This window comes from Lytechinus pictus, chromosome 10, assembly GCF_037042905.1.
Source record: "Lytechinus pictus isolate F3 Inbred chromosome 10, Lp3.0, whole genome shotgun sequence".
NCBI lineage: Eukaryota > Metazoa > Echinodermata > Echinoidea > Temnopleuroida > Toxopneustidae > Lytechinus > Lytechinus pictus.
In genome coordinates this window covers 16,825,241-16,840,638 of record NC_087254.1, presented here as the reverse complement: position 1 = coordinate 16,840,638, position 15,398 = coordinate 16,825,241, and the positions used below count along the sequence as shown (strand labels likewise).

General features: G+C 35.9%; 1 protein-coding gene across 1 annotated transcript in view; it reads left to right on the top strand.

Moving 5' to 3' along the window:
• LOC129270250 (uncharacterized) overlaps positions 1-15,398 on the top strand; it is a 117,054-nt gene that overhangs the window by 87,531 nt on the left and 14,125 nt on the right. Inside the window, exons 33-39 of the mRNA XM_064106038.1 lie at positions 183-284; positions 657-1,019; positions 1,817-1,969; positions 4,363-4,576; positions 5,236-5,372; positions 12,354-12,698; positions 12,983-13,087. Of these exons, the coding sequence (XP_063962108.1) occupies positions 183-284; positions 657-1,019; positions 1,817-1,969; positions 4,363-4,576; positions 5,236-5,372; positions 12,354-12,698; positions 12,983-13,087 (1,419 nt within the window). The remainder of the gene's footprint in view (positions 1-182; positions 285-656; positions 1,020-1,816; positions 1,970-4,362; positions 4,577-5,235; positions 5,373-12,353; positions 12,699-12,982; positions 13,088-15,398) is intronic.

Below are 15,398 nucleotides of genomic sequence, written 5' to 3'. Positions count from 1 at the left end.
ATGTACTGTGGAACATCCTTAATACAAACAAAAAATAGTGATCCTTTCCACAATATTTCTGCAACTCGGCACCTTACATGGGGGGGCGAGGTTTTCCAAAGTGTCGAGTTAGCAAGCACCCAAAATAATGAACCAATATTTTTATTGTTCTCATGATCTTATTCTGATTTTTTTTCCAACAGACTATAAACCCTGTGGTGATAGCACTCACTTGTTCTACCATGTGAACCAATCATGTGACGGAGCAGCTGTATGTCCGGAACGTGAAGATGAAACTGGTTGTCGTAAGTCTAATTTTATATTCAGACATTTCATGAATGAAACAGATGTGACTTTCCTTGCAACTATAATGACTTTGGTTCTCACATGATTGCTTATGCTTTGGGGAGAGTAGATCCCTTTTCAATATAATATTTTTCTTTCTATTCTTATCTTTTAAATTTGCATAACATCCATGAAGTAATTTGATTAAAAAAACATTGTCTATTGCATGTGGCATTGTGAGACTGAAGCTTCAGTTTTTGTGCAGAACGAAAGTACAGAAAACTCATGAAATTCATGAAATTTAGCATTTAGTTCATGCATGTATATTGCACTGATACATTATTAATATTTATGATTTTTTTTTCCCTATTTTTTTACATTGTTGTTCATAGCTCCACGGCAGATAAACTTCACTGCTGATTCAGAAAACAGTAATGTTACAGTTGGTATCATGTCATACTCTGAGCTCAGACCAAACCTTCATATCATATGGACAGTTCATGCAGAATCTGGAGTGCTGGTTTTTATCCTTAGGGATTATTATGTGAGTGATTACACTGGAGAAGATATGCTTCAAATAGGAGAAGGCCTGCTATCTGGAGGAAGAGTTCTCTTCAATGCAACAGATGGCTACAACTATTATTATGAAAATTACAGATACGTTGAGACAACAACAAATGATGGCTGGATTGTCTTCAAAACAGGGACTCTTATTGGATCTTACTTCTCACTGATCATCCGAAATGGGAATATAAGTACGTTAACTTTTCTGAGATTTACTCATTATGGTTATGACTAAAGCATCTTTTTGTAAATGCATATAAAGGAAGGGAAATGAACCTGTATGCCATTCTAATTATTAAGTCACAAATAGTTGGTGGAAGATACGTAGTGTTCGTTTTTAGTACATGTTTGATGAAATTAACAGCGTCCCTTTCATGTCTTGTTTCACTTGTCTTTGTGTGGGTGTGTATATACCAAACTGTGGATTTGTTATAAGTAACCTTTAAAGTTTTTAAAAGGTACATAGTTAATTAAGGGGATACTTCATGCATAGTTCGCGAATGATATGTGCAAAATCGTGCGTGCAGATCACGTGATCAGTGTAAGTGGTCCTGAGCAAGTAATGTAGAGGGCGAACTCCGTAACGTTGGAATATTTAAATTTGCGCTAGATACATTACAGGATAGGGTGTCAAGAATATTTGCTGAAAGCATGTCAGGACAGATATGCGCAAGCAATGCGGAAACATGTCGCAAGTATGTTGTGAACATGTCGGGACAAAGTGTGCACTGATACAGTCAATTAAGTCATGCCATAAAATGTCCCGCACTGGCATGCACCAATGCGGGGCAATGCGGGCACCACAATGTGTGCAAGTGTCAACTGGGCATTATCATCAAGTGAAACTTCCAAAGGAAGCATGACGCACCTTTTGATTTAGAGGAAAAGCATGATGGGAAGTTTATATTAAAATGTACTTTGAAGATATCATTTTGGATCTTGAAAAGCATAAAGTGTTTCCACACCTATTTTTTTTTCCTTATTGCAGCTGATGATTTCTGTGACTTTGAACTTGGTTCTTTCTGTTACTGGAAACCAACAAATGGTTCAACAGGATATTACAGAGGACCTTGGGCTGTTACCTCAGGCAACGAATCTTACTTTCAGTATCAGGAACTTGACCATACTAGTAATTCAACAGGTAAATTCATAAAAATATCCATCTTCTGACTTTGAATTTTTGAACAATCTGTAATGTTATTGTGTGGTAGTGTGTTTAGGTGTTTGCTTATTCTTGTTCATGCAATATTTATCTTCTCTTTTTTGTGGTGACACGGTACTATAGTCCAGGGGCCTGCAACACACAGCTTACCAAACATTGTAGAATATTTTTTCTGCGATTGATTGCATTTACTACAATGTATAATTGATTGTAAAAATCAAGCGTAAGATTAATTGCTAACCTTTGTATTAAAAGGCCAAGATGAATATTAAAGAATTTCATTTAAATTTTGTGAGCACATATGATTTAAAATGAATACTTATCAAAAATACTTTTGGGTATTGTGACCTTAGTCTTAATAAGACCACAAAATGAATAAGAAAACTGTCCTCTAGCATCGCTGAGGGTTGTCTATACCTCCACAAGTGCCACCATGCTTTTCCATTCAAGATCTATTTCCATTGATAATTTCTAAACTATACACAACAAAAACAGTAAGTCCCCCCTTAAACAAACATCCATAATTTCCAAACCAATGCGAGTTTTGAATATATTTTTACATGAGCGTGTAGGTAATTTTATGTCGTGCTTCAGTGAGCACCGCCAGAAGGCAAAATTGTCACTTTTCAAAAGTCACAAGCCAAATATCATGATTTTGATTCCACTTTATTGGAAAGAATTCCACATTCTCATCATGAAAAATAGTCAGAAGGCTTGTAAAAGGTACTTTCTAAAATACGATACAATGTTTTTGCTGATTTTCACGGTTGAATAAACACAAGATAAAATTTGCTATAATTGGATTTTTTACACATTTCTATCGATAAAATTGATCGAATATGATGACAATTATTTTTAGGAAGAGTATCTTCAACAATATTCATCGTTTCACGGATCAATGAACATTTAATGAAAGCAAAAAATACGAATTTCAAATATAGGCAAGTATTGTTTCATTTTGGTAACTGAAATGGTCTTTTCTCAACTTTTTTTGTTATGTTCATGACCAATTAACATGCTTCAATGATTCAAATGAGTTTAATTAAACATTCACGATTGAATGAACATGTGGAATGCGATTAGCTCTTTTTTACGTTATTGGAAAAAATGCAATTGCTAACTATGGATATCTGTCACAAACCTCCTTGCATAGTTCATTTGATTTGATTTTTATGAAAATCCGGATGTCTAATGCTTCAGTGAGCACACAATATTCGAAAATTGTGCAAATGAGAAGAAAGTTTAAGGCCTTGGCCCCACTCTGTGCTATATCGAATGATTATTTTGGTGTGCGTGCCTTTTGGATAGTGTAAATCTAAAGCTATGTGCGAAGTTTCATTAAAAAATTGTTGGCAGAAGTAACAAAAAACCGTCCGTGAAACAAACCCTCATTTCATTTTTGTTAAAATTTTTACTTCCTCTGTAATAGATATTGTGTACACTAGGAATGCATATGTTTAAGAATAAGTGACCCCTTATTCAATATGGTGGAACTTTTTTTCAAGGCTGTCTTTAGCTATGTCATTTGGCAGTTATGTTTTTCAACCTATGGGCAGAATTCTGTGCAAAAATGTAATCGATATGTTGATTCATGGATGAGTGAGCGTGCATCAAAGTGGGAAAAGAGGCATTTGCAATGTCACAGACTCATTTTGAGGGGGAATTAAGTGAATAATGGGGCAAATTTGGTTTCAAATGTGACTTAATTGCTGTTGTTTTCATCATCCATCAGTATTATCACTATACACTTTCCGAACTTTTTACATTTTCATGGTTGAGCGAGCACATTCGAAAACTTGGGAATGAATACTCTTTATACTGCATAAATTATACTGTATTATTTTCCTAACAATTTTTCAGGATCAGTTGAATTTATAGACGAATTAGTGGTGGATCCAGAATTTTAAAATGGGGAGGGGCCGAGTAATTGGGGGAGCCACCAACATTTGTATAGTTGTATAGGGGATACTGCCATAAACCCCTATGATGATACGTCACAAAACATTGTGCTCACTCAACCATAAACATACGATATCAACATTTTGCGTGAAGTGGCTAAATGATGGATAGTAAAACAGCATTAACACCATAAAATTCACCTAAAAACAATCTTTGCCCAACTTTGTATTTACACAATCTGAAAAACGACTCTTGTGACTTTCAAAAATTGTCATTTTTAATTCAATCTTTGATTACTCATGCATGACTCAATCAATGAATCTCATTTTTCTCCAGGAGTCGCTTAATGAGTGTAGAAAACCACCTACTAAATTTCATGTTTTAAAATTATTTCGCTCAAAAGTTACAGCAATTCAATTTAGGGGGGACTTACTTTTTTTGTTGTGTTTATTTAATATGTGACTATGAAACAGATGGCCTCTACTTATTGATGTCGCCCTCCTATCACTACTACGAAGACTACACTTTGGAAATGGAAGTATTGAGGTCTGATCCCCTTGCTGATCAATGTTTATCATTTTGGTACATAATTACCGGTAGTCTTCATCTCAGAATCTCTTACAAAACTAATGGATCAGAGGCTGATTATTTCTTGCTTTGGATGAACCAGGGTCCGGAAGAAGACGAGTTAGTATTTCAGTCAAATATTTTTTTTAAATACATTGTATGGAACATTCGCTTGAATAACTGTCATTTCTTATTCATGTGCTTTTCATATAAATAAAAATTATTTCATAATTGCCAATAATATAGTGACCCGTGCTGAAATATGATTACAAAATTCAATTGTATTATAATTGAATGCCACTTGCAATAATTGAATGAATGAACGAATGAATGGAACATTTATTAAGTTCTCTTGATGATTATCATAATGATTTTCTTCTTTATGTACAACGCTTGTCATGTAGGAATGACACATCTAAAGCTCTTATAATATTTATTACTATATTAATACTCTATTTTTGGGTTAGGGTTGTTTTATAGGTCACTAGATATGTCATTGCCAACGAGAAAAAAACTATACATTGCCAATCCTGAGCTTTTTTTTTCTTTAAACAATTTTAATTAGTTACCATTCATGACAAACCACAGATTAACGGGTTAAAATATATGGATTCCGATAAGCAAAACTTGGTGGATGCTTCGAATGCCATATTGATATGAATGAAACATCACTTGATATTCAAGCTCTGATATGGTGGCTAGCATAAACAAAAATTGAATCTTATACCATCCTTTATTATTCCACATCTTCTTTCTTTTATATTAACAAATTTTAATAGTTGGGCATATGCTGAAGTCAACCTGTTTGGCCTCCCATCTGGAACTGCTATTCTTGAAGGGATCTCTGACTACTATTACTACGATGGCTATGAATTCATTGCTATAGATGATATAGGAATTATGTCTTGTAGCACAGGTAAGAATATAATCAATTCTTTGCAATGTTTTATTACAGATATGATATAAAGTATCTACAGCATCTGCAATGCATCTTTGATATAATTAACTCTTCTGTGAGGGATGTAAGATTTTTTTGCATTTTGATTTTCTTTCCATCAATGAATTCTACAGAATATCCACATTTGTGATGTTTTAACTGTTAATTGGTCACCGTTTTTGTTTAATAATCCAATTCACAGTCAGTTCATGATCAATTTTTCCTAGAAGGCCTATTCCATTTTTGTTTCCATGTTTCATAAAGACTTCTGATAATAACAAATACGCCATTTCTATAACAAGTTTACCATTAGCCAATCAGATTGAATGATTTCAACAGCTCTTAACTGTTATTGCAAATTTGTTTTTATAACAAGCTTTATGAAACGGGCCCCATAGGTGGTTGCTGGAAGCAATAAATTTTCGGGTTGTCCGTCCCTTCATACCAATTTTGTTCTCTCAATAACTAAAAAATTGTTTTGTCTGATTTCATGCTTTAATTAGGAGTGCTTGTAGTAATGATGATTCCATTAGTTCGGGGGGTTATCTAGGCCAAAGTTCACATCATTGTGCACCCCAAAAATAGCTAATTCTTGTGATAACTAAAGGACTTTTGGGTGATTGAACTTCACACTTGGCCCGTAAGTACATACAGGAGTAACAAGAATCTCATTAAATTTTGGAGTTATTAGGTCAAAGCTTAAAAACGTACAGAAGTCATTATATACCCCAAAATTTCTTGTTTTTATGATAACTAATTTTTTTGAGAATTCAACTTCAAACTTGGCTCACATATGCATATTTTTTTATGAGGTCAAAGGTCACAGATCATTTGATAAATTATGATGGAAAACTTGTTATTGTGATAATTGAAGAATCAATCTTGGATCATGTATGCATATTGGAATGACAATGATTTGAGTGTATTGATGGTCATAAGGTCAAAGGTCGCAATGGTCATATCTCTGAAAATATCTTTTTCATTAAAATCAAAGGGCCATTTGAGGCATCAGTTTGAGTCTTAACTAGCTCATGTTTGCATATGTGATTGAGCATGATCTGGATAGATGTTGGGCTTACAAGTTAAAATTCAATGGTCACAGAGGTCAATATTTGAACATTTTAGAAGTAGTTGTATAGTATATTTTTGTTCCTGGTAATGGTGGTGGCATAAATCTCAACTGCATGCAGTACTTCAGTAGCGACTGCACAGAAACGCTGTTAGTGAAGGTGTTGTTAGCGCTAACAAGTCACTAACAAATAAGCCACTAACACCATGAGCAGAATGAACGCACAGAAAGCGCTGTTCAGCACAGGTGTTGTTAGTGGGTTTGAGCCTTATAGTTAGGCAGAATCTATGGCGTACTATAGTGATCTACAATGTGTGCGGATTGATAATGTAAGGGCTTTTATCCCATAGGCTCAATATGTATTATTCCCATTAAACCGGGACGCGGATTTGCAATATTGATTCTTACTTTGTGATGACATTGTACCGCATTGCATTTCAAAATACAATTTGCCTATGAAAACTTTATTAAATATGGAATGCAATAGTTTAATTCCGAAAGGCCTACTACAGGCAGAGCTGCTCTTACGTAACATCAGCTCTTGTTTGTGGTCTAACCCTCGGGAATGCATGCCTACGGAGGAGAAATGTTACATAAGAGGGATTATCGGGCGATACAGGGTTGATAGCACTTGGAAATGAAATATCATGGGTCCTCTCTCTTTCTGTCTTGCTCCCTATCCTTTTACGTTTTACTTCTCCTTTCAGTTCCTCTTTTCTTTTATGTTTATTTTTGTTTCTTTAAATGTTATTGTTTCTTTCTTCCTTCCTTCCTTTGGCTTCTATCTTTCTCTAATTCTTTCTCTATTGCATATGCAGTGTGGTGATTCAATCAAACTCTGCAGCCCACCAGCGCATGCAATCATTTTTATTTCTCTTTAATAGTTACCTTATTTCGGGGCCGATACGACAGCAGCAAAGCCCTGAGCTAGTGCGGTCGCCTCTCCAACGAGGGCTTGACGTAATGGGAATTCTATTACGTAACATTCGTATAAGTCTTCAGAGGATAGCATTTCCCAGGTGTTAGGCAGTGAAATTCACACAATGCAATTCAAAGCAATCAAAATTCCACACAGGGCCAGTTCTGTATAAAAGGCCCTTACCAATGAATAGGAACCATCTTTTTCAAGTGTGACGGCAGTGACTACACATCTTTATCTTCATGGTGAGTATTGAGGAGACGTGAGCCTACGGTCTCCTTCAGCCCTGCTCTCCGTTGGGGAGCTAGAGGCATGGAAAGCCGCCTGGAGTTGAGTAAAAGCGGCAGCTATCATGGCAGTCTGTGATATTTTAAGGCATGCGATCGAGTCATGCTGATTTGGGCAGGAGGGCTCCTCCACCCATATTTTTGGTATGTGAGCCATACCTTTCTACATCAGGGCGCTGCCCTACACTGTTTCTTCATTAGGGCGCTGCCCTATCTTATCTACTAGAAATTCGCTGATTCAGCACACCTTCACATCATTTTCAATGATTACAATAATTAGTCTGTAAACTCTTCGGTTTATCAAATTAAGCCGTATGCTGATATGACATCGAACCATGTCATTGATTTGGATTGCAAGCCTTACCCTTATTACAGCCTTATTTTGACTTCAATTCATCCGAGTAATTGCTTCCAACTTTTCTTACTTGGCATTGCCAAATTTTCTACAATACTCGATCGCTCTAATGCATGGTTAGTATACCAACCAATAACAGCAAATGTGCTGGACCAAGGGATTTAATTTAACCCTTGTTCAATTTGTTGTCTAGTAATTGCTACGCCTATATTCCAATCGGATTGTGTACAGAAGAAATACGACCCCGGAGCACCGATAATGATGGTCATGGCCAACTGTGTATTGGATTAACTTTTATTAGTTAATATGCTCTGAAAGTCGATTTTGTTTTCACCATCCCAAAGATGGAGAGTTTTTTACTCTATAGATGCTACCATTCCTTTGCCATAGAATGGCATGAATCTTTTGCCATATAATAATGGGTGACATTCCCGGATATATTATGAACATGTGTATCGATGTATAAAAATTGTTATGCCTACATTTTGAATTATCCCTCATAGGGAATCTTTTACAAGAACCACTTTCGTTAAAACATGTTTAAAAAGTATCGATTTGGAGTACTGACATCGCTATAACATGGACTTGCGCAGGCCTCTCTTTATAACCTAGAGTCCATTGTACACAAAAGGAATTTTGCACAACGCAGGGAATCTTCTTCACTGCTTATAAAAACGATGATCGATATGCTCTTGTGTTAAATTTTAAACAAGTTAAGTTGTACCAGGAGCTTCACAACAGCGATATTATCGCTAGATATCTCACAGCTTGCGTGGATAATGCTTAGACTTCCTACTGTGCCATTTTACATTTTGGCATAACCCGATTGGTTAGTGGCCAATTCACAGTCATTTGATATAGTTTGCTGTTAATCTTGGAAAAGCCAAGTTTTGACGCGAAATTCGACTATCATCAATTTTTTGCTTGTAATATTAAGCTTTACATTCTTCAAAGGAAAAAAGCCTGATAAAAAATGCTTCATTAAAACATGTTAAATGATTATGGATCTGGAAGGATCACTTCATGTTGAAATGAAAAATTCTAATTGCCAAGATGTAAATCTTGTCTGAGGTTTACCAGACAATAGAGAATACACGCAAAATTGTTCCAATGAGTAGTTCATCCGTGCAAGGCGCTTAAATGAATAGCTCATTATTATTCTTACATTAAAAGAGGTAGCTAGTATATTTTCACTAGACTTTGTAAATAGGCTACATGCCCAAGCATGAACATTCTTTTGCTGATAGACCTTCCCATTCATTCACGTTGTCCTTGACAACCTACATTGAAGATTTGTCAGACCATGGACCTATATACATGTACATGTATTCTTGTTATCTATTCATTGAACAAAGAAGAAACACAATTTAAACAGATTGGATTTTCTAGCTTGACAAAGCACCTAATTATCCTTTCCAACGCAAGCCGTTGATACTTAGAGTATTCCAAATTCCCGAAGTGTACAACAAGTTGGATTAAGTAACATTTTAACCTGTCAAAAGTTCAGAATGTATGCAGACATGCATTCCGACACTTTGGGTATTTGGTAAAAACACTGGACAGAGATCCATTGTTAGTCTAATCAAAGTTGAAATTTCTTCCACCCTGTACTCATCTTGTACAAGTCTATCAACCATCATCCTTGTGCCAGGGAAAAGTTATACAATATGCTACCAAGAAGACTTAACTATATTTGAAGTAACTTTATATAATACATGGATTCTCAAGAGAACTTATTACTGAATGTTAACAATCAGTCATCTGATATAAAAAATATTGTATAAGCCATTATGATCCCTAGAGGATGCTGCTTTGATTTGTACATTTTGTATCGCTGAAATTTATTTTTTTCATTACTAACTCCTCGATCACGAGGGAAATACAAAAAAAAAAAAAAAGGTCTGTTTTACAGGGGGAAAGTTTAAAATACCTGACTTGGCACATCTAGGACCTAACCTGGTTGGTTCTTTTATTGTTTACATTTTATTATTCAATCAGACGACAATGTTATGTCATGTATCAAAAATTGGAGATCGAAGTGTCATAATTTTGGACTCGTATCTCAAATTGATTTCTGACAATTATCAACATTAAGATTCATTACTTATTATTACTTATTATTTTGCCAGTCAACTATGCATATACTCCAACCGGATACTCCACAACCTATGATTAATCTCAATCACTGCTAATATTGTTAGCATGGTAATAGGTGTCGCGATCATGTTTTGTAAGGTATCCAACCTGCCAACTACCAACATAAATGTTTAGGAATCGATTTCTTGCACGGCACCTATGCCCTAGAACAATAAATTTTTAAAACATGTTTGTTTTTCACAAACAAATGAATACTAATATCATTAACTATTCAAATTGATACGTAAGTTTGATTAGAAGAATAAACTCCAATGTATCTTTGCAAGCTGTGCTGTAAACTACATCCCCGACCTCGACCACCACTATGCTGATAATCAAGTATTATCATGATTATTGAATTAAGGCAATTTACTGCCTACAAATCCTTTTTGAGCTCCTTGTCTCAGTTACAGTGTTTGACAGAAATAGAACTCTTTATCAATTGTAATGATAAAATTTATTGATCGAACAAAATTTGAAAACATGAAATTTGTACGATGAGAAAGTATTTGAACATCACTACTTTGTTCCCTTCAAGTATGAATTCATTTTTGTTGGTTGCTTTTTCTAAACTACTCTTCTCAGGTTAAAGGTGCACAAAGAGTACTTTCTAGTATTCACCAATTGGAACCCCCTAAAAACATCTAGTAACCTTGTCTCAGATTAAAAACTGAATTACAGTTTTTACACTTTACACCATCTGACCATGATGCCTCAGTAATTGTACCTCGTTTCCTCAATAATTAATTACCTCCTTCACCACTTAACCTTTTGATTTGATCATAGAGAAATATTTTGACTTTTGATATCTGAAGCAAGATATTATTATTTTCATCCTACGATGAATCTTCCAACATTAGTTATTCTTATCTTAACGTCGATTATGATATATGGCTCTTCCAGTGAGACCATTTTCGCCTCTACTGCTGATGTTGAAAGCCTTAAAATGATATAAAATTATTTGAAAATATTTCACATTTATATCAATGGATTATATAGAAGTATGATATGTACTTGATTGGAGATAATTTGCAAGATGAATCGATGAGGAATATTTCAATGATTAATTTCCTCGGATTGTTCATTGAGATACAATTGATTAATAATTATATATATAATCATTGGCTGATTCAGTGTTCCTTCATTACATTTTCATAATGTCAATTCATTCTGAAGTGTTATAAATCTTTCTAATTTGGCAAGTGGCAACATCGTATGTCCATGTTGAGATATGATCTTTACGAGATCATTATGGGAGATAACTTTCAAATTGTTTGAAATTGACTTCTGATATGTGGCTTTGAACATGCTATCCTCTGAAGACTTATACGAATGTTACGTAATAGAATTCGTAAATTATACAAATAGTATGAAGTATAATTAGAATTCTATTAGTAATAATAAAGTATAAGTCGAGGAGGATCCCACCCTGCATCAAAACAATTTTATTCCCTCCCGATTATACAGAAGTCAATTTTGAGATGCAGACCTTATTTTGTGGGAATACAGCGCCATCTATCTAGAAATAATCTATTCCGATGCACATTGTTATTATTATTATCCCCGACTTAAGCACGAGCTGCCTTTTAGCGCTCACTGCAATCAAGGAGTTGATCCTGTCGGGTACCCATTCACCTCAACTGGGTTGAGTGCAGCACATGGTAGGTATATTTATTGCAGAAGGAAAACACATCATACCTGGAATTCGAACCCACGTCCGTCTGATTGAAAGACGAGAGTCGTAACCACTAGACCACGGCGCCCTATTAAAACACATACAACAAATTTATACGAACCAAATGATTATTTGGTGTGTACATCTTGAAAAATTACTTAAGTGGATTGGAAAGCAATCCTGTTTTTAGTTGTTTACATACAAGATCTTTTTGTTTTGTATGACCTTAGCCGTCTTTGAAAAGATGGTTCCTATTCATTGGTAAGGGCCTTTTATACAGAACTGGCCCTGTGTGGAATTTTGATTGCTTTGAATTGCATTGTGTGAATTTCACTGCCTAACACCTGGGAAATACTATCCTCCTCGACTTATACTTCATTATTACTAATAGAATTCTAATTATACTTCATACTATTTGTATAATTTACGAATTATATATGTACGATTTGGATAAATTTTTGTTCAGGAAGAGAATGTAGGCCCAGAGTTATGAATTTCTCAATGTCTTCTTTAACAAAGATTCTACTCTAGTCATTGAACCAGACTCGCCACCAAACAGCATAGTTATTCATGGAAACAAAGTACCTTATCTTGATGTACGCACCTACCCTGGATATCACTTGAAGTTTGACGTGACCAATTCATCACAAGTTTTACCTCGGTTTACAGTCACCCCTGGCCTTGTTCCATACAGCAACGCATCATATCCAAGCAGTTTTGATCAACCAAACATCACATTTACTATCAACATGTCCTCCTTTGAAATTGGGACACAGTTTGCAGTCCTACATCCAAGCCATGGGAATTTCTTTGGAGATCATTATAGTTTTGCTGTGGTTGAAATATCTGCTGTTCTAACAGGAGGTGAGTTATAGATTTCATTATTAATTAAATAAAAATAACAATATTTAAGTAAGTAATGTATACCCACTGAAGAAGTATTTTCGCCAAGGATACCTGCATTATGGTATATTTAAGTACAGAATATTAGATTAACAATTTTTGGTCATAATTTCATGTTTACTTATTAACACCAATAAACATTTTACAACCGTTGTAACTTTTTCAGTGTTACTACATGTACTCCTCTCCCAGTTTAACTCAAGTTTAACTATTTTAACTATTTAACTATTTTCAATTTGTTTCAGATTCATTGATATGTTCACATTTCCCCCTGGTTGCCCCAAGTGACGAGCTGTGCGATGGCAAATATTTTTGTGCATCTTATGATGATGAAACTCACAGCACCTGTGGTAAGTGTCATGAAATTATGTTATAATAGGACTTTGCTAAAGATTTTTCCAGTAATTTCTAAGGAGCTAGATAGTATGAATATTTGACAAATATTCGGTACCAATCGCAATTAAAGAGGGCGCTGTACTACGGAGAGGGCGCTGTACTACGGGTATGTTTTGTGTTACTATTCGTAATCGTTTTACCACAAAATAGTCATGTAAATGCATCACCTGGAGAAACTACTACTATCAAGTATTCGCGAGAATATTTGTATTACCTAGCCGACTACACAACATCCAAGACTAGCCCATTGAATCTCCCAGAATGGACACCGACCCGTGAGGATGATAATGGCATACCTCGCATGACGAAAAACCCCCGTTTGAGAAGACTATACCCCCGTTTCTTTTTCACCAATTCTCTTCTCCAAGCACTATAAGCCCTAAGTATCAAAACACCTGTTTCTTGACCTCGGTCCAAAGATAACACGACAGTCCAGCACACACAGCAGGGGGCCACACACGACGGATTGCAACGTGTGTATAAGAGCCTGCTATGGAGTTCCGTGTATACACGCAGTGAAGTGCAACTTTTTTCTTCTTTCTTCCTTTCTTTCTTCCTTCCTTCCTTTCTTTCTTTCTTTCTTTCTTTCTTTCTTTCTTTCTTTCTTTCTTTCCTTCTTTCTTTCTGTCTGGCTGTTTTATCAATGCGCGAGTGAACGGCATGCATCCCATATTTTCTTGCTGGATGGACAGAAACTATGGAATGCATCGCAGCGCTGCGGGCAGTCCCTGCATGCAAACCATACCCTAATTTTTATTCGCTTATTTTCCTTATTTCGAGGTCGATTTTCTTCGTTCGAAATTGAAAAAGGACTAATATTGGATGTCTGAATACAATATGCCTTTGAAAACGTGATTAAATATCGAAGACAATAATTTCATTCCGAAGTTCCTTCTACAGGCAGAGAAGTCTTACGTAATAGCACAGCTGTTGTTTATCATTTCGTCCTTGGCTTTACTGGCCTGTGGAGGTGAAATTGAGACAACGGGGATTACCTGGCCAAGATGGGTTTATCGGGGCTTGGAAATGTTCAAATGAGAAATGAGAGTTTCAAACGAAAAATGGGGTCTAATACCGCAGTTTGCGATCCCAAGTGCGGTGAAACCTCAAACGGGGTATTTTCGTAATGCGGCAAAAGCAGAGAGGGAAACACGGAGGGATCTGCAACAGAATTCGGAAAAGGGGAAACAGACCCCCATGAGCAACGTCCGTTCACTGTACAATAAAGTCGATGAGATTCAAGCCCTAACAAGGTACATTAAAGATTTTCAGAATTCGAGTATAATGTGTTTTACAGAGACATGGCTAAACCCTGACATTGATGACGATTGTATACGAATAGATGGTTTTAATGTAGCGAGATTGGATCGTTCATTTCAACAAACCAAGAAAAGACGCGGAGGTGGGATATGTCTTTATGTAAATGATAGATGGTGTACGAACTTTACGATTAAAAATTCTACATGCAAAGAAAATCTGGAAATGCTATGTGTGTCACTTCGCCCATTCTACTTGCCCAGAGAATTTCCCCAAGTTCATTTATTTACTATCAATAACTGGGATATACTCATTTGATTTGCTAGTTCATTTCGATTAACTTGCACGCCGAATAAAAGTACACAGTTTTTCCTGCACGCGCGCAGCATCTCCCTACGCACGCACTATCCCAAGATCATCACGCAAATAGGCGTCCATTCCCTCTTTTACTTTTGCCTGCCGCCGTGATCAGACGTATAGCTAAGTACACTCCCACTTTGCCCCTTTTAAAGTGTCCGTTGTTGACATATTTATCTATATTTTTACTACCTCTTTCAATCCTTTGCCCTTCGGCTTCTGATTGATTTCATTTATATCTACTCTGCGTGGAGCTTTCGTGTTATTTATTCACGTTTTCTTTAATTAAATTGTGTGAGTTCCGAACCGTCAGTTTCGTTTTGCTCACAGACGGGTTGCTCTGCTTCCCTTTCCCATAGCTCCACGCTCTACTGCGTGCCGCGGGCATTAATGCAACGCTTAACCTTTCTTTATAATTCCTTATGATTCTTTTAATTCTTGACTTGCTCCTTCGCCTCGTCTTGAATTGAATTGATTTTTATTCCCTCTCCACAGCTTAGGCTATGCTGGACAGGTAGGAGCGTCGCCCTTTGTTTGTTCTCAAACTTGTTTTCAACTTGTTGTTGTTCTTGTTTTGAGTCGGTTGATTGTTCTCTTATGTTTCAATCAATCTTTTGTTCTTAATTAATTGATTAATTGATCAATTGTTTA